This window comes from Seriola dumerili, unplaced genomic scaffold (assembly GCF_002260705.1).
Source record: "Seriola dumerili isolate Sdu_G_001 unplaced genomic scaffold, Sdu_1.0 BDQW01000110.1, whole genome shotgun sequence".
Classification (NCBI taxonomy): Eukaryota; Metazoa; Chordata; class Actinopteri; order Carangiformes; family Carangidae; genus Seriola; species Seriola dumerili.
In genome coordinates, this window is record NW_019174365.1 from 5080645 (window position 1) to 5106038 (window position 25394).

Here is a 25394-nt window from a genome sequence, read left to right on the forward strand (position 1 = left end):
GGGGAAATTGGGCATGATGCCTTCTGAAGGACAAGGACAGGAGGGTGGGGCTGGCAGACATGACTCCATTAGGAGGGTGGGGGCGGGGCGTTCATGTGGTAGACATGATTTTGGGCAAGGGTGGGGGGGTGGGGGTGGGGGGACTGAATTACATGATGCCGTTAGGTGGGCCGCAGAGAGGACCCAGGTCAACACCGTTCTTCATATAGTACTTCTCCAGCTTGGCCAGGATGTGTTTTCCATAGGTATACTTCCTCAGGGTGGAGATATGGGGCCGGATCTGTGCAGAGACAGGAACACAGACATTTGACACGTTCAGCATACTTTTCAAACACACTATTTTTGGTGCGTTTTTCCCTTCTGTTGTGCAGTCGTCTCACAACAGAAAGAAAAAGAAAGAAAGAAAAAAAATATATATATATATATATATATATATATATATATTTTTTTTTTTTGTCAACATCAAACAGCAACACCCAAAATCAATGATTACATCAGCTTAAGTCAGCTTCAGTGTCGTTGCCTTGGAAACCATTGACACCAGTGACCTAAGTAAGAGCCTATTGATGTGAAGGTAACAGAGGGGTTGGGTTGATAGACATATACTGTTTTTTTCCCCCCTTTTCATGTACATCTTCAGTTTTTTTCCCCAGTCAAAAGGCTGATATTTAGTGCTGAAACAATTAATCTAAACAAAATCAAGACAATTGTGACAAAAATTGTTTGATTTTCTTTTTACAGGTTGTTTACATTAACTCTATAACATACATTTGATTGTGTTTTAATCTCTTCTATCACACAGTTATGAGTTAGTGATAAAGGGAAAATATTCAAAATGGGATATTAATTGTAAGATTGATGAGTCTGCGTGCCTGAAAATTCATTTTCTTGAGATACTTCATATTAAAAAGTATCTCAGCTGATTATGCCAATACATGACGACCCCGGTCTTTCCACCTACCTTGTGCATTACGATCTTGCGCTGGGTGGGCTCAGCAACGTCAATCATCTTCTGCACCACGTAGTTGGCGTACTGGTCCTTCATCATGGTGTATAAGGCACTGTGGGGGCCCTCAGTCAGGCTGCACACTTCGTCTATCAGTACCGCCCGTTCTGCCCGCGACGCGTGGGTCACACACTTCTCCACCACATTACTGGACAAAGAAAGAAGGGGTGGGTGTTTAAAGTTTAAATAAAAGAAAAGGGGGAGACATGAAAACCCACTTCCAAGTCTGGCTGTATATGTGGACAAACGAAGGAAAATACATTTTCGAGGGAGGGAAGAAAAAACAGCAACCTTGTGTTTGTATTGGGTTTTACCTAGCAAACTTGTGCTGGCTGAGCCCCAGTACGTTGCCTCTGATCTCCGCCACTATCTTGCTCTTATCCTCAGCTCGGCCATGCTCCAAAACGTGCTGGATCACATAGTTGCCATACTGGTCCTAAATAAAACAGACCACACAGACACATTAACTAAAACGTGATGAGGACAGCTGGTGCCTCTGACGTCACATCAAACACAGCCAACTTCAAAAATCTGGAGGCTCTGAGAACAGCTTTATATAAACCAACTTGAGGTGTAATTATTCTGAAAAACATAACTGGTGGGAGTGAAAAGACAGCAGTGAGTGCTCGTTTGTGTGTGTGTGTGTTTTCTGCACTCGCTATACTGGTCCTAAATAAAACAGACCACACAGACACATTAACTAAAACGTGATGAGGACAGCTGGTGCCTCTGACGTCACATCAAACACAGCCAACTTCAAAAATCTGGAGGCTCTGAGAACAGCTTTATATAAACCAACTTGAGGTGTAATTATTCTGAAAAACATAACTGGTGGGAGTGAAAAGACAGCAGTGAGTGCTCGTTTGTGTGTGTGTGTGTTTTACCTGCACTAGCTGCTCTGTGTGTTGATGGAGCTCCTCCAGTATAGGCAGCGTCTGTTCAGGAAGGCAGTGTTCAAGAATGCGCTGAATGACTCGGCAGCCATAAGGGTGAGTGGAGAGGGCAAAAACCTGAGAGACATATGTAATTATACATTGTTAGTCATTACACACACACACACCAAGCAGTCCTGGAACTTAGCAATTTAACCTTTTAAAATACATCATCCCACCCGTGGGAGGCTTTGGCCTTAGTAGAATTACCTCATGTGTGTTCTGGTCCATGCTGCACTCGAACAACCTTGACAAATTATATTTTGTTTGAGAGCTAACAGTCTCCTGATTATATCTATACTGTCTATCTGTATTTTAGGCTCCTAAGTGTTTACCACACAGAGAAAGGTACTACTATAGGCCTTTTTAATGCCACAAAAAATAGGTGAGGCAAAACAAACCTTACATTTCTACCCCGTTTGTGCCTCTGTAACTTTGGTTCAATATCTTTTATACTCATTTTGACCCTTTGGTTGTAAAATTTTAAGAGTTACCTTTCATAGGAGACCAGGGTTATGACTGTAATCAAAAAGACTGAAGAACAGTAACCTTTTTATTTTGGCTACATCTATTTATTTCTGGGTGTGTTTTAAAGGGTTAAACATGACACTAATATACATAGGCATACTTTAACAAACCCAGCCCTTCCCTGCAGGGAAGGTGAAAGCAAATTCCTGACATGCTTACAGCTACACAAACAAATCTGAGCCACAGAGTAGAAAACATGCAGCTACATAACATGCAAATGTGTGAGAAGCAAAACACTTACATCTGTGAGATTTAACATCCTGAGCGAAATCTCAAAAGTGAAACGTTTCATTTGTACTTAACAAAAGGTGCATGCATGAACGCACAAAATCTTTCTTTTAACACTTTATGCTAATGTAACATTTAGCTGGTAGATAGGAGATGGCTGTTGCCACTGGGCTGAGGTTTCTGTTGCCAAGGCAACACACCCCATCCCTGGAAAGGACTGAATATGTGTGTCTATGTACTTTGGCGGTGACAATATGCTTGCTGCCTCAAGGCAGTGACAGTGTATGTGTGCACGCAAGTGAATATGTGTATGTGGATGTCAGCCAGGCACCGGCAGGCTTCAGTGATTGAATGTGGAAATAATTTGTGTGTGCGCACATACAGAGGGGACCCACCTGTCCCTTAAAGGCGTCTATGATGAAGTGCAGCGCGTGAGGCTGGACGCACTCAATACACTTCTGCACCACATGGTTACCATTCTGGTCCTTCACACACTTCAACACATGGCCATCCAGCTCCCGCACCATCTCACTCTGCGGGGGGGGGGGGGGAAGGAGACAGAATGTGAGGAGAGGGACATGTAATTGTTTGTGAGAAATCAAATATTGCCTTAAAGCATTTTCCAAACTCTCCCTCATTTGTCACAGTGGCTCAGAGCCCAACAAGTAACACTCAGCTTTAACTGTTGCCCTAAAGAAATCTATTGAGGTCCATTAAGGAGAGATAGATACCTTCTTACCCTCTCTTTCACGCACTCACACATACACACCTATTCCAAAAACCACTGAATCTAAGTAAAAGTATTTTCTGGTGATATACAGCTAGATTTATCTTAACACCTGCAGTTCAACATGCATATAAACTGTAGTATCATTAGCCTCATTCATTGCTGATGATAGGGCACCTGCGAGAAACCTGCTGCTACACGAGGCAGCTCTAACATAACACCCATAATGTAGATGAAAAATGCCATTTCAGTGTGAGAAGCGCACCTCTTTATTAATGCAGCACTCTGCTATATAAATACAAACACGCTATACACTCTCATTCACAAGAGAATTATGGGCACATAGATAGTGGATGAGCTTTGAAATTGGGACACTGGGATACTTTGCAACTTTATTTCTGACCGGAACAACCAAATCACAGCAGAGTTATGGCAGATTGTGTTTTATTAAGGTCATTCTAGGGCAAAGGTCCAGTCTGTTTCCCGTATTTACATACTCATACATTCCAATGAGAACCAGTGTACTTACAATGACCTGCTGATCCGAAGGGATGAACTCCAGAGCTTTCTGAATGACCCTGCAGCCGTACATCTGCAGGGCCAGGGACAGCACATGACCTCGGATCCTCTCTGCCAGAGCCAGCTTCTGGTCCAGGCTGCCGAACTTAAACACACACAAAATAATTCTGTAAATCCTCTAATCCATTTGATAATACATGACACAATACCATGTACAAAACACATTTACACAGGCCAGAAAGCACATAAAAACCAAGTGTAGTGTGAAAGAGTAACAACATTTTTTAGATTGTCCCATGAATTCAATCTTGGTGACCCAAATCACACATAGCAACAACTTTACTGATAATGACCAGCTCCTCATACACACCTCAAAGAACTTCTGGATGACGTAATTTCCAAAGACGTCGACCATAAGCTGGTAGGCAGCCTGCAGTATCTCACTGAAGACAAGCTGGCGTTCTGCTGAACTGGCTCGCTCCAGTTTCAACTGGATAAACCTTTAAGAGACAGAGAGGATAAGTATTGCATTAACCAGATATCTTTTATATTAAGTTCCACAGATACCTTTTTTGGCGCTCTCTTGTTTTGTCATTCTTCATTTTCATTAGCTTCTGCAATGTATACAAGCCTCGGGAGACAGTGTACGGCCTGCTCTCCTAAAACCCACTTAGTATATAAGGGGGATTTACAAAGTTTAGATGAAGTTGAAGACAAAGACAAATAAACATACCAGAGAGTGAGAGAGCAATAAGGTGAAACAGATGTACAGAGACAGAGAGAGAGAGAGCTGCTCCTATATATTTAACCTGAGGGAACAGTCAGACAAAATGAGATGAAATTCAGGGTGGAGAAAACACAAAGAGGGAGTTGAAGGAACCAAGCAGCCTGTGAGCTGAAGTGATGGATACCAGGCAAAAGTCAGGAGATAAAAAAGGACAGAGATGCTGAAGAGACTGCGGAAAGAAAATGTCTGGAATGTGCAGACTGGACGTCATGGTGTATTAATAGATCATTTCAGTGGAAAAGTCTGCATTTGAGGCACTGCTGGTTCAACCCAGACAGACCCAGAAACCAGGACCCCAGAGTGGCCTCCAGGGCCCCTGTCACCAAATTAGAACTTATCTTTTCCCATCTGGTAAGAGATCAATGACACCGTTTGTTCTGTTGTCAATAAAAAATACTTGAGGATATACGGGGTCAAGCAGCAACTAAACACAGATTGTTTGTAAAAGGAAGCAGTGTGTCACATTCACTATGTTTACACCCTCATGCCTATTCAAAGTCTATACCAGCATAAACTGAGCATGAACCTGAAATATGACAGTGCAGTGATGTCTGCAGAGGAGATAGTACACACACAGGAATGTCCTGAGCGCTTTCACTTTGAAGCATTAGCAAATTTGGCCGGTTCACATTGTGTATTGAACTTAAAAGAAACACTTTGATCCAGCACTGGCTTAGAGGTCAGACTTTGTCACTGGGTCAAACAGCATACTTCCAGGGTTGCTCATCAGGCTTTGTATGCAGTTCATTTGCATCCAGAGAGAAATTCCTTGTGTATGGGACTGACTTGGTGATGTTTCACCTGCGCATTTTGATTTGCTGGTTTCTTCTTTGTCGAGCTGGAGTGATATTTGAGTGCGTGTGTGTACCTGCTGCCGTGCTGGTCCTGGCTGAACTCCATGATGTGGCCAGCGATGTCTCGGAGCTGCAGGTTGGGGTAACGGTTGTTCCTGAAGTCCTCCAGGAGACGGCTCCGACCTGATGGCATCACATCCGACATGCCGTAGCGTAGCCGTGACGACGGGAACAGCTGGCTGCTGGGTGAAAAGAGGGAGGAGCCTGAGCTGGCAGCGCTGCGGTACTTGGCCTCCGCTCCTGGGGCAGCAGAGATGAAACGCCCGCTGCCGTTGGTCAGGCCTCCTGTTGGGTCGGAGAGAATAGGGAGACGAAAGTCAAACAATTAACAGACTCATGAACTATGACCATAAAACCAATTCCATGCATATATTTTTAAAAAACCAAATGAAATAAATTTTCTTTCCATATATACATGCATGTTTCCAGAGTAGTGGGGACATGATAGTAAGATAGTGGCAAAAAGAAATGTCATACTAGTAGACACAAATTTTAAATTAGCTTTTTTGTTGGACATGGTACATGCAATTTATAAAAGCACAACCTTAAATTTCTCCCAGACTTACTGCACTGAAAATGAAATACTGGTGTAATGATTACTTGCATGAGTTAACATGCAAGTTTTTTTTTGTTTTGTTTTTTAAACTGATGACACTGCAGTACTAAAATTTTCAGACAGTATCATAAAAATTACATTTTATCTCTGCAGCACAGAAACACAGCACTGGATGGCAGCACTGCCTAAAACATGAAGTGAAGTTTCACTGAGAAAAGATACATTTCTTGTGGCCATAAAAAGTATTCAAATAATATAAGGGACACCACAAACTGTTGTCTAGAATTTCCACCTCTGACACAACCTTAACAAAACTGATGAGTTTCTCTGTGGTTCTTGTTGCAGGTTTTATAGATTTGTTTTGTTAATGACACTGAATTAAAGTAAATGCCTTGCACAAATACTTAAAATTGAAGTATTCTCAAGCAACATCTGTACCAGGCAGTAGATAAAAACTTGTCTGCGGTTTTGTTGCTGGAGCCTAATTAAAACTAGACAATATATAGATATTGCAGTAAGTGTCTTTACACAGTATAATTGTGGATATCATGTGTCCTCCCTTCAAAAAAAGGTGCCACTTACTGCAGTTTATACATGTATAGTATCACACCCCAAATTAAAATTGAAAATTGCCAATTCTAAATAATCCCTCACTGTCACTATGATGCCTCAACTTCACTGTCAGTTTGATTGTTGTTTGTTCTTGTTTCTCACACTGGACCTGAATGTTTGCATTACACTTCTGTCTGCCAACTATCAATCACACAGATAGCAACAAAAGTCTCTGCAGGTAATCACTCCTTCAGAACATGCTGCATTGCATTTGCACATGCATTTGAAAATCTTGTTTATCCCAACAGTAATTCATTGTGAGCTGGACGAGAAACATTTAGTAAGTTGAATTTAAAACTTCTCAGTATATAAATGTTAATGTAAACATTTACAGTTTTGGGATATACAGGGCACTTACACACATTTTCTGTTCAACCTAGCACTGAAAAATTACATTTAAGGATGTAAATTTGTTAACTACCTACCTAATATAATATCTGATCTTATTTAGGTCAATGTCCTAAATAGGATCAAATATACGATATATGTCTGAGTCTTTGTCACCAAAACATAAAAAACGACACTTACCAAGATTGAGGTTGGACGAGGAGCTGTGATTGGACAGGGAAGGTGGGGGTGTGAGGGAATGGGATGGGCCCTGGTTGGGCAGGGGCATGCCCACAGGGCCAGGGGAAGGACTGAAGCCCAAGGTGCCGTTATAGAAGCCTCCATGGCCGATTGGGGTGAGGCTGGAGGGCGTGCGTTTGTACAGCTCATTGTTGCCTGTCAGGGAGTCCCGCCTGGACCCACTGCCACCACTTGAGTTGGCCACTAGAGGGAGACAAAGACAAACTAGATCATCTATCCAATCTACAGGAATTGTGAAATGTTAAAGAACTGTCCTTTTCTCTGTTTAACTATTAACAGCTAAATTTTAGTTTAAGCCACTTACATTTAAATTAAAACTATATAACCCCAAAGAAAAAACTGCAAACTGTGTTTGAACAAGGTGTTTTCCTACCTGCAGTGCCAAAGCCTCCCAGCGTGGCCCCCAGAGTAGCGCCAAGGGAGGAGGAGGCAGGCTGGCTGAAGCCCAAGGAGGCAGACCCGGGTCCAGGCTGGGCAGAGCCTTGTGAGAAAAGAGAGGAGCTCTGGGAGGAGGAGCTGAGGGAGGATGATCCATAGAAGGAGCTCCCTCCCAGAGCGCCACCAGGGCCACCCTGCTGCTGAGGCTGCTGGGACGTCATGGCACGGAATGGACCATTGGCCCCACCGCCAAGACCACCGTTGGCACCACCTGCAGATGCTGCTGCTGCTGCAACTGGAAGAGGAGAAACAACAGGAGAGGAGAGAGTAGTGAGATGAGTGTTTTCCCTCTAGCTCAGTTTAGTGTTCTTTTCAAGCACTCAGTAAATAATCATACAAATTTTAGAACATCACTAACAATTCTTCACTTTAATGCCAGTATTAATGTAAACCCTAATTTCCCTTGATACTGAACACACTGACTCATGGGAACTCCCTGTAAACAATAAAGGCTAGACTGGAAGGTATAGTCTCATAATCTTTTAATTGCACATTCTGATTATATGGAACATTGAGACCATGTTTGTAAATACCACAATGTCTAATCCTTGTTTTGTGTGCCTGACACTCAATCTGTGTCCTGTTGTCTACAGTGAAAAACAAAAGACTCTTCTGATTACTGTGTTACCTGCTTGTGCTGCAGAAGGAGATATGATGACAGAGGCAGGGGCCATGAGACGGACAGGGCCACTCCTAGCTCCAGTATTGACCACGAGGGCCCCTGTCTGATCATAGTAGGCTGCAGGGGCCAAGACTGGGTACCCTAAGGAAGAGATAACAACAAAAAGGGACATTCAGAGAGTATCTAAACCGATTTTAGCGTGGAGCATTTCCTCTTGACTATTGTGTACATATGGGGGTTGATAGCTATTTTAGTTCAATTTCATCATCAGTTTTTATAGTCAACGGTGCTGTAAGAGCAACTGTAATTGGGTGTGTTGGGAGTTTTGCCAATGTAATAAAAACCAGTTTACAGAGTGTCATACTCACCAGGGACTCCTGCTGCTAACCCCTGCCCAAAGGCGAGGGCTGAGTTGACTGCTGCTGCTGCAACCAGCTGGTCATTCTGCTGACCCTGCTGGCCTTGGCTGGGGGTCAGAGGTCGCTGGTTGCCCCCAGCACGCATCACCTTTACAAAGTCAGAAATAGGACATTTATCTGAATTGCCATTAACAATATGTAAATTAATACAAAAAGGATGCACCAAAATCTGTTCCAAAGCAGAGAACTTGTGTGCTGTAGATATAAGTTGATATCATGTCGGCTCTTGCAGTTGATGTATACAAGAATGTGCCTACACACAGAGATACAGGGTGGCATGTAATAAACTGTCAGGATAAGAGAAGACTTCTAACATTAGCATAAGTAAATAACAAACAGCAGTCTCCTGCTGACTGGCTCATTATCTACAGTCCACAAAGAGTTTTCTGTTAATAGATCCAAGTAGAGCAGCGGTAAGGCTGGATGCACATTTCAATTGGCACATAAGGAGAGCTCTGACAGAAACATCTTGAGCCAGTGGCAATCAGCATGCCAGTTTATTGGCGAGCACTCGACTGACCTGCTGTTGGTTCTGCTGGCCCTGGCCTGCTGCCTGCTGATTGGCCGAGTTGTTGGCTGCAGCAGCTTGCTGCTGGAAAAGGTTGGCAGGGTAGACCCCCCAGGGGGTCACACCGTAGTACTGGGGAGGCATCACTGCCGGACCTTGACGCAAAGAAATTTGCAAAATACTGGTGAGATAGGACTACCATGCCTGTGTTTATGCATGTTTTTAAATGGTTACAGCAGCATCTAAATAGAACTCAGTGCCTCTCTCTTTCACAATAAGAATGTATTACCGAGTGTAGCTGCTGCTGCTAGGCCGGCCGCGTACGGGTCTGTCCCAGGTGGTGCAGCACTGATGATGTAAGGATTGGGCACAAATGCTGGGGCCAAACCTGACAACACATGGAGGGAAAAGGTGAACCACGGCCACAAGGTTTTACATAATACATGGAGTTAAGTCATAGAAACTCCTGGAATGAAGCTTCAGTTCGGGCTTGGGTGATATCCAGTCAAGATTCGTTAGGATTGTTCAACATTACTTTGCTTTGAGTAAATCTAAGAAATTTTAACTCCAGATTAGTTAGTTACCATGAGACTGCAACAACATGTAGTGTTTTGTAACTGCTGTGCTCTTTTGCTCCAAAATGACAAACTAAACACTGCAACACTCCCGGTGTTACTGCTGTTGAATCACTGATACTGACCAATGACTTAAAAAAAAATCCTGCAAATCTCACCTGTTTATGGCACTTATGGGAAAATATAAGTCTTACCTTTCATTTGATATTTCAGCTAAACTTACTTGTTTTTTTTTTTTATTCAAAATAAGTGTTTTAGACTATATGGGGTGTTGTGTAAAATCATGTTGCACTTTTCATTCTGTTGTAAAATGTGCATAGTGGTGCATAGCGGTATGTAATGATCCACCACATTCCCATCACTACTCAACTAATGTCATCCTTTAATTTGTGTCAGAGCATGCTGACTGTGACAGAATGTGCCAATCAAAACAACATACATCCCAAATAACAAATGATAAGATACATTTTATATTGAGTTCTCCTGCTCAAATGCCTGTTCATGTATATTCACACACACACTTACCAATGTGAGGCTGCTGTGCTGCTGCCAAGGCGTACTGCTGCTGCTGGGCTGCTGTTAACTGCTGCACCGCTAGAGCGTTGTTTCTCTGAAACAGCTGCACATAGAACAAAAGGTAAATCACATCTAAATGTCACTGGAGCAGAGTCTCTCTGACCCTGTTCAGATGTGGCATTAACATGCGTCCACACCTGTACTTAGAGCTGTGCACTTGTGATCAGATCACCTGAGCCAGATGGTCTGAACGGGTCCTCAGAGCTCCACAAAGGCTTTCAAACTACTCTGTCTTACCTGCTGCTGGTTAGTGTAGTCAAATAGACCGACAGTGGGCGCTGAGTCCATGGGCATCTGGGAGTTGTAGTCAAACTGAAGCGGCTCCATCACTGACTCCATGGGGTCCATGGTGACACCACCCTGTTCTACACCAGAGAAGTCTTCAGGGGGCTTGGGGCCTCCACCACCTCCCAAGGGTGTCAGGCCCTCAGCCCCTACACCCCCGGGACCCCCAAGCAGGTCACCCTCGGGGCCAGGGGCCGGCATGTTGCCTGGGGGACGACTGCAAGGTTGAGAAAGAAGAGTGGTTGAGTTTACATCTGAAGGAAAGATAAGCATTTCTCCAACAAGCCACGCGTGTGTGTCCCTGTATAAGAGTCCAGGGGTTGATCTTAAGGACCTCCAATCATCCCAGGGCCAGTAAAAATGGGAGGAGGGAGGATTACAGTTATTTTTGTGACGAATTTGGGATGAGAAAAAAAAAAAAAAACCCTGGTAACATTATGATGAAAAGAAACTGACTGTTTTTTTTTTTTATAGCACACAGTTCTCATTCAACCTCATTGACAACATACACACACACACGCACAAATTACACCGCCGGTATCGAGTGTCAGAATGCTGATGACATCCGGAGGTAGTGAGATACTCCAATTTTTTACATCAAGAAACCGCACAGCAGAACAAAACCCTGTACCGCCAGCCTGTGACCTTACGACAGCTGCAGCTGCAACGGGGAAATGGTAACAATATTGTTGTTTTTTTTTTTTTACTTGCTAGCTAATGGCTCAGCAGCCAACGTTTGCATTTACAGTGAGCTGACCCGCTGCTCCAACTTAGACTTAACATAAGCAAGCCAGCAGGGGCTCAGTGTGTGTGTGTGTGTGTGTGTGTTTAACAGTGACAGAAACTGGTCCCTGCCTCCGCTCAGTCCTCCACGTTTCTCACTGGTTGCCAACTCACAACTCTGTCACTCTGAAACCTTCCCATGATTCCCAGGAAGAGGTTTTTAGGTTAGTATGCCTTGCAAAGTAATGAATCTAATAGAACCTCAATGATGAAATCTAGTAACATAATTTTGCATTTTTGGTTGACATTATACGGGCTTACAAGTGAACTCTCAGGCTGCCCGAACAAATGTTGTGTGTGTTGTTTTATCTTTCTTAAAAGGTAACTTTGAATGATTTTAATAGAAAAACAAAGGTTTTAAATTCAGGATGGTCCACATTCATTTTGACACGGCTTAAGATTGTATTTCGGGATGGTTCTGGGTGCATGCTAAAAACAGGAAAGTCCTACCCAAACTCTTTGACATCCACATCCAGGCCGTTCTGCACAGGCAGCCCATTGGGGTTGATGACGTCGCTGATGACATCAGCTTCACCTTCTGTCAACTCTTTCAGTTTCTCTCCCTCAAACGTTGCCTTTGGCTTCTCCCTCTTCTCCTCCTCAACCTCTCCATCCCTCTGCCCCTGTGTGATGAGAGGGAGACAATAAATATAACTGCTACAGTGAAAAACAGATAGAGAGGTGCTGACAACATGACAATGATAGATGGTGAAAACACAAAAGGTACAGAGTGAGGAGGACAGATTAATATGGACAAGGTGAGAAACAATTCTTGTCCCAATTTGACAACCACTGGCTGACAAGGGACAAACCGTGAGAGAAGAATGGTAGATGATGTGTCAAGTAAAGGTTATCAAAACTCTGATGGTTCCACAAGTAGTTAGATGAAAAGTCAAGATCGTTATGATAAGAAAAACTGGAGAATGAAACTGATTACAGGAAATGTGCAATATTGTAAGTATTGAAGACTGTCATATTACAAGACTTACATAGGGTCCTTTTCGGAGGCAGGAATCCAGTTTGTCAGCTGGTGAGGAGGAGAGGACGTACTCCACCATGCTAACTCCCAACCCTCCACTCTCAGACCGCGGTGACATCACCGAGCCCACCCCAACTTCACCTCCGCCATGGAAACCCTGCCCTGGCCGACGGGACACCATGATTGGCTGAGACACTGAGTGATCTGCATCAAGCGGAACAAAGATTGTTAAATAACATTCATGCACAGGGGAAAACCACATTTGCATCAAGCATGAAAGTGATACCATAACACATCAGCACCATTCACGGGACAATACGTTTTTTTTTTTTTTATAAATTTCACCACACTAAGATTGCATCCCATTAAAGTCAGCACATATTTACCTAGAGGAACTTACAGGGTGACACCTCCGCCACTTATAGCTGCATTAAACAATAGGTCTTTCATGGTGGGGGTTTATTTAAATTACCTGTATGGAGATTTCTTAATTTTGTTCCCATTGTGAGCTAAGATAAACACACTCAGCACAGTCTTCAATGGTCACTTTATTTGGTACACCTGTACAATCTAATGCAAATGTTTTGACAAATGTTACATTTATGAGGCCTTCAATGCTCAGTGTTTGTCGACACTATCAGGAAGTTGTTAATTCAATTATATGTTTTTGGCTTGAGGTCACAGTTATTGATGGAGTTGTACTGGACTGCATTACATTGAGAGATGTTTTATTAATGTTCAGCCCCTCTCATGTACATAAAAGAGGAGGACAAATAATAGAAACACCTCTCAATATAATGTAGTCCAGTCCAATGTAGATTACATGCCCACAGTTTTACAAAAACATGGCTGTCTTGTACTATGCTACAAGGTTCAAGAAATAATCTAATGCACAACTTAACTACCAGAAGCATTTTAATCTACAAATGAACTCTTAACCATCAGTTTCTGATCATCATGCCTACAGAAATAACTGCACTGTGCTGATATGATACAGCAGAAATCTCAAATCACATCCCCCTCATGATTTGAGAGAATATCAGGGTGATTTCACTTTGACATCAGCTTTTGAGCCTCACAGGAAGCTAAATATAGATTTTCGAACACTAGAGTGAGTGTTCTGGTGGTTTCTTGATGTGCTTGTGAAAAATAAAAACTGTCATGTTTCACTGTCAAGTTCCTGCATTCATAACACCCTGCTATCTGCCACTGTATCACAAACGTAGACCAGACTGGTGTATACCTGAGGCACCCCATGCGCTGTCCCTCCACTGGTCCAGGAAGATCCCTTTTGGTCCATCCTTCCCAGAGTCATCCGTCTCCCAGAACTTCTTACCAGTTAGCAGCTGCTGCAGAGACACAAGGGCAAAGTGGAAAAGGGACATGGTAAAAATGGTTACAGGGGCCCCAGTAGCTCACCTGGTAGAGCGTGTAACACCATGGCCCTCCCATCTCTTCCCTCACTCTCACTAACATGATAAAGGCAAACATTTCAAAAACTTCATTTTCTATTAGAGTCAGCATCTTTCTCACTATAAAATGACCTTGCTTCCGTAAAACACTGTGATCAGTATCTTCTGGCAACAGGAAACAACTCTTGGTTGCACAGGGACTTAAAATTTGAAAATCAATAGAAACTGATCTGCTGCTTTAAAAAAAAAAAAATATTTCTAGATGAAAAAATAATAATACTGTAATACTTGTAATACTGTCCATAGCTGTACAATAAGAAACAATAGTAGAACTATTACACTAGACGACTCAACAAGCACAAAATACTAACAAAAGACAGACAAACAGAAGTCTTACAAAATCTGATACACATCATCTCTATGTTCAACAAGCCAAAACTAATTGCAGGCACTGGTCCAACATTAACAGAGTTACTGAGTGTAGATTGTATTTAATAAATGCCAACAGCCAATCCAACCAGCTCAAATTAAAAAACATCTCTGTTCAGTTTCCTTTCATTTATCAAAGCTTTCATTCTGGAGAAACAATGCAAACAAGTCCACACTACTTTTGGCTCAATAGCTTTTCACCAGGCAACTTTCTTCTTCCTTAGACTTCCTGTTATTCAAGTTTGACTCTGTTGGTAATCCATCATGCATCAGTTCAGCCAGGTGCCCGTGTGAAAAAATACAGGACAGCCATTTTTATGTCAGGTGTTGATATACGGCTTAATTTTATACCAAATTTAGACATCCAAACTGTACTGACATGTCTCGAGTAGCCATAGCCTAAATGCACCATTATCAGGAAAGGTATTTAAGCTACACAGTCACCGTCCTTTAGACAACCATCAGCTCTAATGTCTCACCTCTCCCATGGCGCGTCCTTCCAGAGCCAAAGCCTGAAAGTCGTGGTTCAACTCGTCCATGGATCGCACCTGCAGACAGAAAGCCCAGAGAGACATGACAAGCATGACACTATGTGTCTCATACTCAACCACTGTGCAAACCTAACCTAACCTTTAATTACCTGTTAATCGGTACGAGTAGTAATTAGTATTTGTGTTAATTAGTATACTATAATTAGTATGAACTTGCTACAGATTGTTCAAATTGGCATCAATTAAAATCTGAACTTTATTTTTTAACATTAAATTCAAACTATGAAAACTATTTGTTTCCCTTAACCCCCACATTTCCCATGTCGTCATTTCAATGTCTACGGCATTATTTTATTTTTACATAAGAATATGAGTAAAAAAATATCTATCTTTTGCAACACTAACGTAAGTACACACACACACACACCTGGCTGTCATGGATGTTGTCTCCAGTGGGCCAGCGATGTTTGCCAGGCTGTTCACCATGCTGCCGCTGGAAGAAATAGTCTACCATGGCATCATCCTGGGAACGTCCAGCACCCGCCACACCCTTGGAGACACACACACATGCACATTATCCTAAAATTACTGGCAACAGTAACAAGCACAGTGTAACTGAGCAACAACCGGAGACACGCAGGTGTAGTTGTTTATAAGAAGAAAAAAAAGCGAAAAGCAAAAATGCAACACAAAAGTGCAGGAAGAGAATACACATACACACAGACTTGAGCATGCTTACAGTTAAATACATGTCAAACATACAAATAAATCAATACACTGTAACTGAACACAATGCAGAAATTTAAGAGTTGAAAAAGGAAGATCAATCAAAATACAAGTACCAACCACAAAATAAGATCAAATCATTTAATGTTTACAGCACAACGACTCCACAGTCACTGTGCTGCTTTATTCTTTAGTCTGTTAGCAAAGAAAATGGGATAGCTACGAGTTCCTGTACTTCTCTATTAACGGTGGAATAATTCATCTGCTGGACAACAAAGTAAAGACATAAAAGCCCAGGTGGAAATAATCAGAAGTTTTCTGCCAGGTCACTGCAAACAATTCATTCGAACACCTTTTTCAACCTTATGACCACGTGTTTAAAAAAAAAAAAAAAAAGTCCAAATTTATCATTTTCAAAATTGATTAAATCATCATCAAAACAGCACCGTAGGCTGAGGTATTTAAACCCACATCCTCTCAAATGCGTCCAAGTAGGAGGCAAGCTTTGGCAAAGTTTCTGCTTACTTCCTCTCTAACCCTTTCTGAGGGTAAAAACAAAATTCCCCACAAGATGCTGTCATCAAAGAACCAGTCAACATGTACTGGAAACAACTGGGCTTGGTCATTTGCTGCACATGCAAAGTGTGCAGTAGAACAAGTTACCAAGACAATCTAATCAGCCTTAATTGTTACCTATCAGATGGACAGAATGTTTTTCACTCCAGGATTAGTCAGGAAAAATACTAAACTTGTTATCAAGTAGTAACGCTTAGCTGATGAGCCTTTTGTGTTACCTTACACATACTACTGCGCACACTTCCACTGTGCTGTTGAGGCAGAGACATTACAGTGGTCAGGCCTATTAAATTACAATCACATTTCAGACTGCCAAACAACTACATTTAGTTTTATTACACATTTTAGTGTGATAGAATGTATTACACTTAACAGCGTGGCTAGCTTGTCTGGACAAGCAAGGCAACTCTTAATAGGCCAACAGCTATTCTACTTAACATCAGCGGCTCTACTCGCCAAGATGATATAAAGACAGAGATTTGAAGCTGATTATTAGGTAATTATTACTAGTGTAACTATAACTATAGTTGCAGCAATTTCCCTACAAATGTTATTTTTCAATTAACCAATTCATACTCTATTAATGCATAGAATTATTACAATATATTAATTGAACAGCCCATGTCACCAGCACCTCACTTCAAACGGCTCATTTAAGTTTAGGAAAAAAAACAACAACTTACAATTATATGAAAGCAGCAACAAATCCTCTTATGTGTGAAGCTGAACCCCCAAAATGTTTCTTTCAATAGATAAATCACTACAAAGAATTCAAAATTCAAAAAGTAATCATTCATTATTGTCAGTTAACTAACTGTTCATCCATTAATTAACTTCACATTCAACTAAACCTCACTGTGTTTGCATTGACATTTCACTCCATCATAATCACAAATGTAACATGATCCTCTTAAATGTCAGACTTACGTAGCACGTTTATAATCAATTTAAAAATGGACAATTAGAGCCAGCAGTCATTAGTTAGACTCACACTTTGACCAAGCAAGGTCTCATATCCACAACAATGTTGCTTTGTTACAATCTGAATCAAACAATTACAGTGGGGAAACGGACTTCTGGTCTGTTTTTGCATCTCTATTCTTAAGAGCCACCCTCAGTTGTTTCTGTTGCAAATGTCATAGTATATTGGTTATTTTTCCAAAAACACAATTTTAACCAACTTTGTTAATGTCAACACAGCTTCCATCTACAATTCTACTCTGACAGAATACCAACTTCTGTTACGATGTGAACAGCATTAAAATAGCTATGATAATAAAAGACCAGCAACACAGGCTGGTGGACCATAGAGTTAACTGTGAGATGTTTCTGGAAGACATACACATCTGTCCATGAATGAGTGAAAGATGTAAAGGTGTAAATGTGCTGGGTATTACCTGCTGGCTGGGGGGTGTGGCCTGAGGGGTCTGCCCAGTTGGTGGGGCATGTCCTCCGCTGCTCAGCACCACAGGCATGCTGGGAGATGTAGTTCTATGGTGGGGGCTGAATGAATCCTGCCAGAGCACTGCTTTCCTCTTCAACACACACACACTGCTCATTCCACCACAGCCTGTCCAGAGAGAAATACATCTGTTACATGCAAACAACGGCATACTGGATCAATATAAGTTTGTAAGCACTGACCGGAACTTACTTAATCTGAATGGAGACCTTATTCTCAGGTCACAATTTTATTAGGTACACCTACCTAAATCTAATGCTCTAGTTCAGTCATAATCCAGTCAGAGAAATACTTCAAGTCAGTTTCAGACAGCTTTCATAACTATATCCCTCAATGACACATGCACAGAGTCTTTGTACCAGTGTGCTGCACTAGCCAATGTCTCAACCAATTAAATCACAACACAAAAAAACATGATCTATGCTCTATAACCTTACTTCATAAAAAAACTGTACTGACAGCAGACAAAATATAGAGAAAAACAAGTTGCTCATCTAATCATTTGCCAAAGTTCAGAGTCAGTGTCATTCTACTATAAGTCATCTATCCAATATGAATGAGAAACGTAAGCACATGTAAACTCATGTAAATGGAGCTCATATCTTAGCTCATATCTTAGTCACTTGTGAATAGGACCGAGACTCCCTCAGGCCAAACAAGAGATGCTAAAATATCTCGCCAAAGATTGTTGCTCGACTTGGTTTTCATGTCAAACTACACTCAGTTGCCAGTTTATTTGGTACACCTAGTTAAAATGTATTCTAATATAACTCCACTGAAATAAATCCTACCTTCATATGGGTTCAATTATTTCCAAAACTTTGTCCACTCAATTTAAAAATTGGTGGGAGTATAAAACAATATATTTCAACTACACCACAAACTACAGCCTCAAAAATAACAATAAAAATTTAATTAACACCTCTCAAAAAATATCCTCAACAAAAACTAAACTTTAACAGTAATATGAGGCTAATAAATTCATTTTAGATAGGTGAACCAAATATACAACTGAGTCTGGACAGTGCAGTATAGTGAACAGTGTACCCTGAGCCAGCAGGATCCAAGACTGTCACAGCAGAGTGCAGATGCATTCATCCCAACATATCCCTACAGAGGGTCTCTGTACTAACAACCGTCATTTGGTTGAAAAGGGTCTAATTTGCTACATTAACTCGTGTGTGTCTGTCTAGTTTGACTGTAGATCTGCATAGCACCGCACTAATTCAATAGAATTTAATGCAAATATCAAACTAACCTAATTAGATTAATCACTCTAAAAACCCAAAGCACATGATAAAGTTTGTAGGTTGCAGCCACATGAGGGACAGCACTAATATTAATCACACTGTAGGTCAAACATTCTATGGGCAAAGTGGTAGCCTGGGGAAACCAAACTTACTGCTTCCAACTCCAATCAAATGGACCACAAAGATTAAAGTTGACTTCACAGGAATTTTGTGAAACATCTCCATATGATACATCTCTAAATAGTATCCCAGTGATCTGCATATGGTGTAGGCCACTGATAAGTTACTCTTGTACAGACATGGCTTTAGGTGGTACACGGTTGCAGATTGCTGCTGCCAGTCATAGCAGAAGTTCACACCATTACAGCTGATACAGTACATCTCATTAGCCATTTATTATGTACTCTAATGCTAAAACTAATGCAGTATAATGCAACGATACTGTAATAAATCTTAGGTAAATTGTTAAAGAGAGGCCTTAATTAGACTTTATGGTCGTTGTAGTTTGGGGTGCTGTTGAGATGTATTGTACTATACTGAGAGGTATAATATTAGATGCAAATATTAAAAACACATCTAAGCGTAACATAACAACCACAACTACATCCTAAAGTTTACATAAAGTTTATTTACACCTACAAAACATAACTAACTGTTATTAATTGTATTAGACAGAATCACTATGTTATGTGTACCTAGAAAACTCACAACCAAGTGTATTGTAAATGGAACAATTTAAAGAGTAACATTATCCTTCTATGTTTGCACGGGGGGGGGCACTGACTTTATTTGCAAACTAATGGAGACAAGCTGGTGGTCCTTACTTTGAAAAGGTCACTGTGGCTCTGTCATAGAACCAGGGTATATTCAGCTGCTGTCATTATCTGTGCAGTGATAAACCCAAGAAATATGCAATATGTATGGCCCAATCTGTGTGGTGGTCGTGGTCAACAGTGGGCACAACAACCTCTGTGGTTTTCAGCAGTCACGGGGATATAATTTGTATTTTACAGTCTCTTCTTATCCAACAAGCTCTAATCTGTGTTAAAATGACCAGTTTCACATTAGTGTCCCTACAGGCCATGAGGAAATTACAAGAGGTTCTTTTTACACTGAGCCATATACAGTAATTACCTTTGCAAGAGACTGTGTGACACTATGAATCTTCAAACACATGCAGCTTTCTCTCAAGTCTACTGAAACCACTGTGCAACACACCCCCTCCATGCAGACAAAAAACACGAGCTGGTCAGTCCCAAAAGATAAAAACAAACCAGCTTGCCAATTGATCATTCACATACATGGTCTTGTGTTTGTTTTTCTCTTTCACTCTTCATTCAGCAACAAGGGACTTTTAGCTCTTTATTCCATTGCTACAGCTCGAAATCAGGTAGAGAAACACCCGGAAATCCACAACCGTGTGGCCATTCCCTAAAGCGAAGCGCACACGGCTTGTTATGCTACAAGTTTAACTCAGCACCCGGAAACAGGCACTCTGTTCCATAATCTAACTGGGTTAATCATTATTCAATACCGGGGATCAATCCACCGCATACCGGGCACAGACAGGGGTGTGACAATACGAGCAGGCAACCTGCAGCTAGCCGGAGATAACGTTAGGTGTCTCAACATAGACCAAATATTTCTCCCCTAGCAGACATGACATCAACATGAAAGGGAATATGTTGATGCTTCGTGTAAGGGGTCGCGACAATTACCGGGGGTTTCATTTTCATGCATCTGCGTCCACTCACGCCAAGTCTTGGATCTGTTATGGAGGGTTCACTGCCCATGTCTACCAACAATAACACGGCCTCCCGACACAAGCTCAGCCCGGGAGAACCGGTGGCCAACCACGGGCTCCACACAATGTTTTTAACAGCGGTGATGGCCCAATAATATCACAATATTGTTTTTAATACACACCTGGGTCTCTATCAGTATGCCGAGCCTGCAGCCCCACAGGTCCCCGTGACGCGGATGCTAACAAAGGCCCGAGAGCTGTCTGGAGCGGAAGACCGACACAACGGGAGGAAGGAGGCAGGCAGCAGAAAGGGAGGCAGTTCACTTCAGCCTTACAAAATACTCCTGTTTAAACCCTTTCAGAGCTTCCATAGCAACAATACCGGCACCGATGCGCGGATAAACAATGTCCCGTGGTACCGCGACCGCGGAATAGATAATACTCACCGGCGGAGAGGGTGGATGGTCGCGGATTTCGGCCCCAGTTTCTCTGTGACACCCCAGGCTTTCACTCCGACAACATGGCGGCTAGACGGAGGAGCAGGCAAGAGCGCTGCATGATGGGAAGGGATGAGAGAGAGCGTGCGGTTCATTGCGCCAACCGGGAGGGGAGGGAGGGTCATACCGGACCGGTCCCTTTGTTATGTGTGTGTAGTCTATTTGTATTATGGAGTGTATTTATAACGGATTTTGTTTTGACCTTATTCACATATTTGTCAATGGAGGAAAAAAAAACGTTTTTTTCAGTTGTAGCCGTTTGTGTGACTGGAATGGCCGACATCACTAAAATCAACTACAAGAAATTAATAAATTGCAGTACAAATATCACAAAATATGATTAAATTTTAGCACATGATATCAATGTCACTTCTAGTAAAATAAAAACTTTAAATGGTGTCGCTATCATCGTTAATATGCGGATATAAAGTGATTTTGACGGGAGTGGACTGTACACAATGTACCAGGGTCTCTACGGTAACGGGGTGCTTGGCAGCCATGGCAACGTGCTGCGCCACACGGTCAGAGAATGTGTGTCTGCTGGTTGCTCCGTTACACCTCCGGGATGTAAGTGGACGGTGTGAAAAAGGGGAGCGTGTGGCCCAGATAACAAAAATACCCCGGTGGCTTTTTGGAAATGTGCCAGTGGTGACCCCAAGCTGCGGCTGCAGACCGGAGAGAAGTCCTGAACCGATGTGTGAATGACGTAATGTGGATACAGCAGATTATGGCTGTCCTTTAAATAGAATATATGGTAATGATATGGAAATTTATAGGATAAACCTCTAAACATACCTTTATGGTTCAGTCATACTGTATTAAACAGCGTGTAGCTTATAAAATACGCATATGAGGTCATACTCATATACTTTTATGCTCACATAAAAGTTGAAACGAGATTATTATGTATTGTTCAATTTTAATATCATTTGTTGTATTATGCTTTGTTTGTTGCTGGCAGAAAATTTTGCTACAGACTAATTATTTTAGTTTTGGAGAGGCAGGAACAGCATGTTTTATTTAAGCACGCCACTGATTGTTATTGTGAAAATTGCAATAGTAATACCCTAGGTGTAATGGTGTTATAAATCATAACAGCAGCAATGATAGTAGCAGGACCAATTATTATTAATAGTAATAATAATAATGAGTGTTATGGTGGCAGATCTGGATCCTGCAGCCCCAGAGTCAGAGATAACCACAGAATAAGAACAGGGAGCGAGATACAGAGAAGAGAAGCAAAAACTACAGAGAGAGTAAATACAAAGTTAATGACGTGTAGTAGTATGATATAAATGAATGTGGGGAGAGAGAGGGAGAGAGAGAGAGAGAAAATAAGTGCTCAGTACATCATGGGAAAAGCCCCAGCTGTCTGGGCCTATATCAGCATAACTAAGGGATGGTTCAAGGCTCACCTGATGGTGCCTGACAATTAACGGTTTTGCAGGTGAGGATTTTAAATTTTATTCTGGATGTTAGAGGGGGCCAATGCAGTGAAGATATGATCTCTTTTCCTAATTCCTGCAGTACTCAGTAGTAAATGCTGCAGCATTTTGAATCAGCTGGAGGCTTTTTAAACAAGTTACTGGGACATCCTGATAATAAAGAGTTATAGTAGTCCAATCTAGAGGTAACAAATGTATGGAGTAGTTTTTCAGCATCCTTTTGAGTTAGGATGTTTAATTTTTTTGCAATATTGTGCAGGTGGAAGGAGGCTGCCCCAGAGACTTGTTTGATGTGTCGAGTTATGAAATGCCCTGGTCAAAAATTACTCCAAGGTTTCTCACTGTAGCACAGGAGGCCGAGGTAATGACATCCCAAAGTAACTATATTGTCATATAACATATTTCTGTACAATAGCTTCATTTTTTTTCTGAATTTAGAAGTAAATAATTGCTGGTCATCTGGCCTTTATATCTTTAAAAAATGCCTGTAGTTTGACAACCTGATTAGTTTCATCTGGCGTCATAGATAAATACAGCTGGGTGTAATCTGTGTAGCCATGGACATTTATGTGGTACTTTCTGATAATATTCCCTAAAGGAAGCATATATAGGGTGAAAGGTATTAGTCCTGGCACAGAACCCTGTGGGACTCCATTACTTATTTTTGTGTGCAACATGTAACAGTCATTGTTAACTTAAACAAACTGGAATCTATCTGATAAGTATGGCTTATACCAACCCAGTGCAGTTCCTTTAATCCCAATGACATGTTCCAGTCTCTGTAATAAAATCTTGATGGTGTCAAAAGCAGCACTAAGATTTAATAAGACAAGTATAGAGATGAGTCCATTGTCCGAGGCCATGAGAGAATTGGTAATTTTCACCAGTGCTGTTTCTGTGCAATGATGGACTTTAAATCCTGATTGAAAAACTTCAAACAAACCATTCCTAAATGAAAATAATCACATAACTGGTTTGCAACAACTTTTCTGAAGATTTTACAAATAAAGGGGAGGTTGGATATAGGTCTGTAATTGGCTAAAACATCTGGATCAAGAGGATTTTTAAGTAGAGGTTTAATTACTGCAACCCTAAAAGCCTGAGGCAAATAACCTGGCTACAGGGCTGAACAGAAAGCTGGGGTTGTTCTTGTTTTCTTACATTAGCGATGAATAATAGGAGGTTCTGGCACCATGGAGGGCATTTTGTATGTTAAGCCTTGTCAAGCCTTGTGAAATTCTTCTATATTGATAGAAAACCACTTCCTTTCCAGTTTTTGTGAAGTCTGCTATAGAGCATGCGTTTGTGAATCGTACCACAAAGTTAACCTCCTCTGTCTCACTACCTTCTTTTTCAGAACGGCAACAGTGTTGTACACAGTGAGGCTGCAGCACTATCAACAGGATCATCAACTTGTGTCGGTGTTAGGTTGAAGAGCAGTCCTCCATTGTAGTGACACATGGCAGCGGACTAAACAATGGGATTCTTTCTTTAAATTTGGTTACAGCATTTTCAGATAGACACCTACTGTAATGGAACATTAATAAAAATAGTCAGGCAAAAGACGGTTTTGTGGAAATATTATTAAATGTTCGATTCCTATGCCATATATCAACCCAAGATCAAGGGTGTGATTAAAGCAGTGAGTGGGTTCATTTACATGTTGAGAGAAGCCAATTGAGTCTAGGCTGTCACTATCAACATCTACGTAAATGTTGAATTGAAATGATTTCATTAAATCAGTGTGATGATCAGTTATCAGATCATTGACTATGGGATTTAGATGAGAGTGATCTAATATCTAATAGTCCACATTTAATTTTCATATTTTATTGGTTTTGTTAAAGTAGTTGTTTTCATTTTTAATTAGATTTTTATGTATCACCCCTCATCTGTTTACTTTTGATTTAATAAATTCAGGTGATCGGGGGCAGACACAGATTCTATGGGGTTTATGGGAGGTGACTGCTCTAATAGCAGTGCAGAGAAGCGTGTAAGACTGCAACTCTGCCTCCTGGTCTCAACTCTGGGTTGTCATGGTTTTTAATTTCTAAAATTATGAAGAAAACAGTAACTCATTTTATTAACACAGTGCTATACTTTTGTCATGGTGGATGATCTATGAAATTATTTTGACAATCAAATCTTCACTGTAGAGTATCAACTTAATACCATTAAAATGAACTGAATATAAAGCATCACAAGCAAGTCCCTCTATGAGTATCATAGTGCTATTTTTGTAATGGTGTCGAAAAGTGCATCACATTGTTTTCACAAATCAAATCTTCATTGTACAATATCAGCTCACCAGAGTGCATCACTTGTATAATCTACTAAACTAATCTGGCAAAAAAAAAATGTAATTCTGTGCCTCATAATCCCAATATTAATGTAATGTAATCAAAACGAGGAATGAAAGCACTCAATTTATTAAAGATGAAGTCACTCTCGGTGGGACAAATGTGTGTCTACAGATGACAACAGAAGTCATATTTAATGTAGAAAGTGTATTTTTATTATTTCAAACACTCGATAAGGTCTTCACCTCATACCTGTCCCCCTCCTTCCCTCTTCCTGTCTTCCATCCGAGCTACAAAAACTACTCAGAGCATGTCACCATATTTTCCTCTCCTTTATTGCCACACTCCAGTGGAGATCAGCGAGTGAGCTGCAGGGGTGTATGTAGTTAGTGAGCAAGATGATGGGCAGAATTAGCTGGAGATGGGTTAAAAGATGGCAGCATGAGGATATCCAAAAAGAGAGAACAAGAGAAAGAGGTATGAAGAAAAACTTTGATGTGTACCCCTCTCCCCCAGTCCCACCCACCCCCTAATGCAACC

General features: G+C 41.3%; 1 protein-coding gene across 2 annotated transcripts; it reads right to left on the reverse strand.

The window, feature by feature from the left end:
* Positions 1–142: 142 nt before the first annotated feature.
* Positions 143–21163, reverse strand: pum1 (pumilio RNA binding family member 1). Of its 2 annotated transcripts, none has more exons than XM_022747729.1 (23): positions 21059–21163; positions 17554–17726; positions 15282–15404; positions 14843–14911; positions 13766–13868; positions 12533–12726; positions 11994–12166; positions 10713–10977; positions 10425–10518; positions 9614–9712; positions 9337–9479; positions 8766–8904; positions 8404–8538; positions 7711–8010; positions 7278–7520; positions 5596–5866; positions 4311–4440; positions 3951–4085; positions 3090–3227; positions 1891–2016; positions 1321–1442; positions 962–1154; positions 143–280 (listed from the first exon to the last, which is right to left on the reverse strand). In XM_022747729.1, exons 2-23 carry the CDS (start codon positions 17713–17715, stop codon positions 149–151), a joined length of 3489 nt encoding a protein of 1162 aa, XP_022603450.1. In that variant the 5' UTR covers positions 17716–17726; positions 21059–21163; the 3' UTR covers positions 143–148. The 2 variants fall into 2 exon arrangements, with proteins under 2 accessions (XP_022603450.1, XP_022603449.1); XM_022747728.1 differs by having other exon boundaries at positions 13766–13871.
* Positions 21164–25394: the final 4231 nt, after the last annotated feature.

Excerpts from the sequence above, each read along its gene's own strand:
- pum1 (XM_022747728.1), bottom strand. The coding sequence starts at position 17,715 with ATGAGCAGTGTGTGTGTGTTGAAGAGGAAAGCAGTGCTCTGGCAGGAT. Across the intron at positions 12,727-13,765 it reads CAGCGCATGGGGTGCCTCAG|ATCACTCAGTGTCTCAGCCA; the intron begins GTATACACCAGT and ends CGCTTGATGCAG. Across the intron at positions 8,905-9,336 it reads GCCAGCAGAACCAACAGCAG|GTGATGCGTGCTGGGGGCAA; the intron begins GTCAGTCGAGTG and ends GACTTTGTAAAG.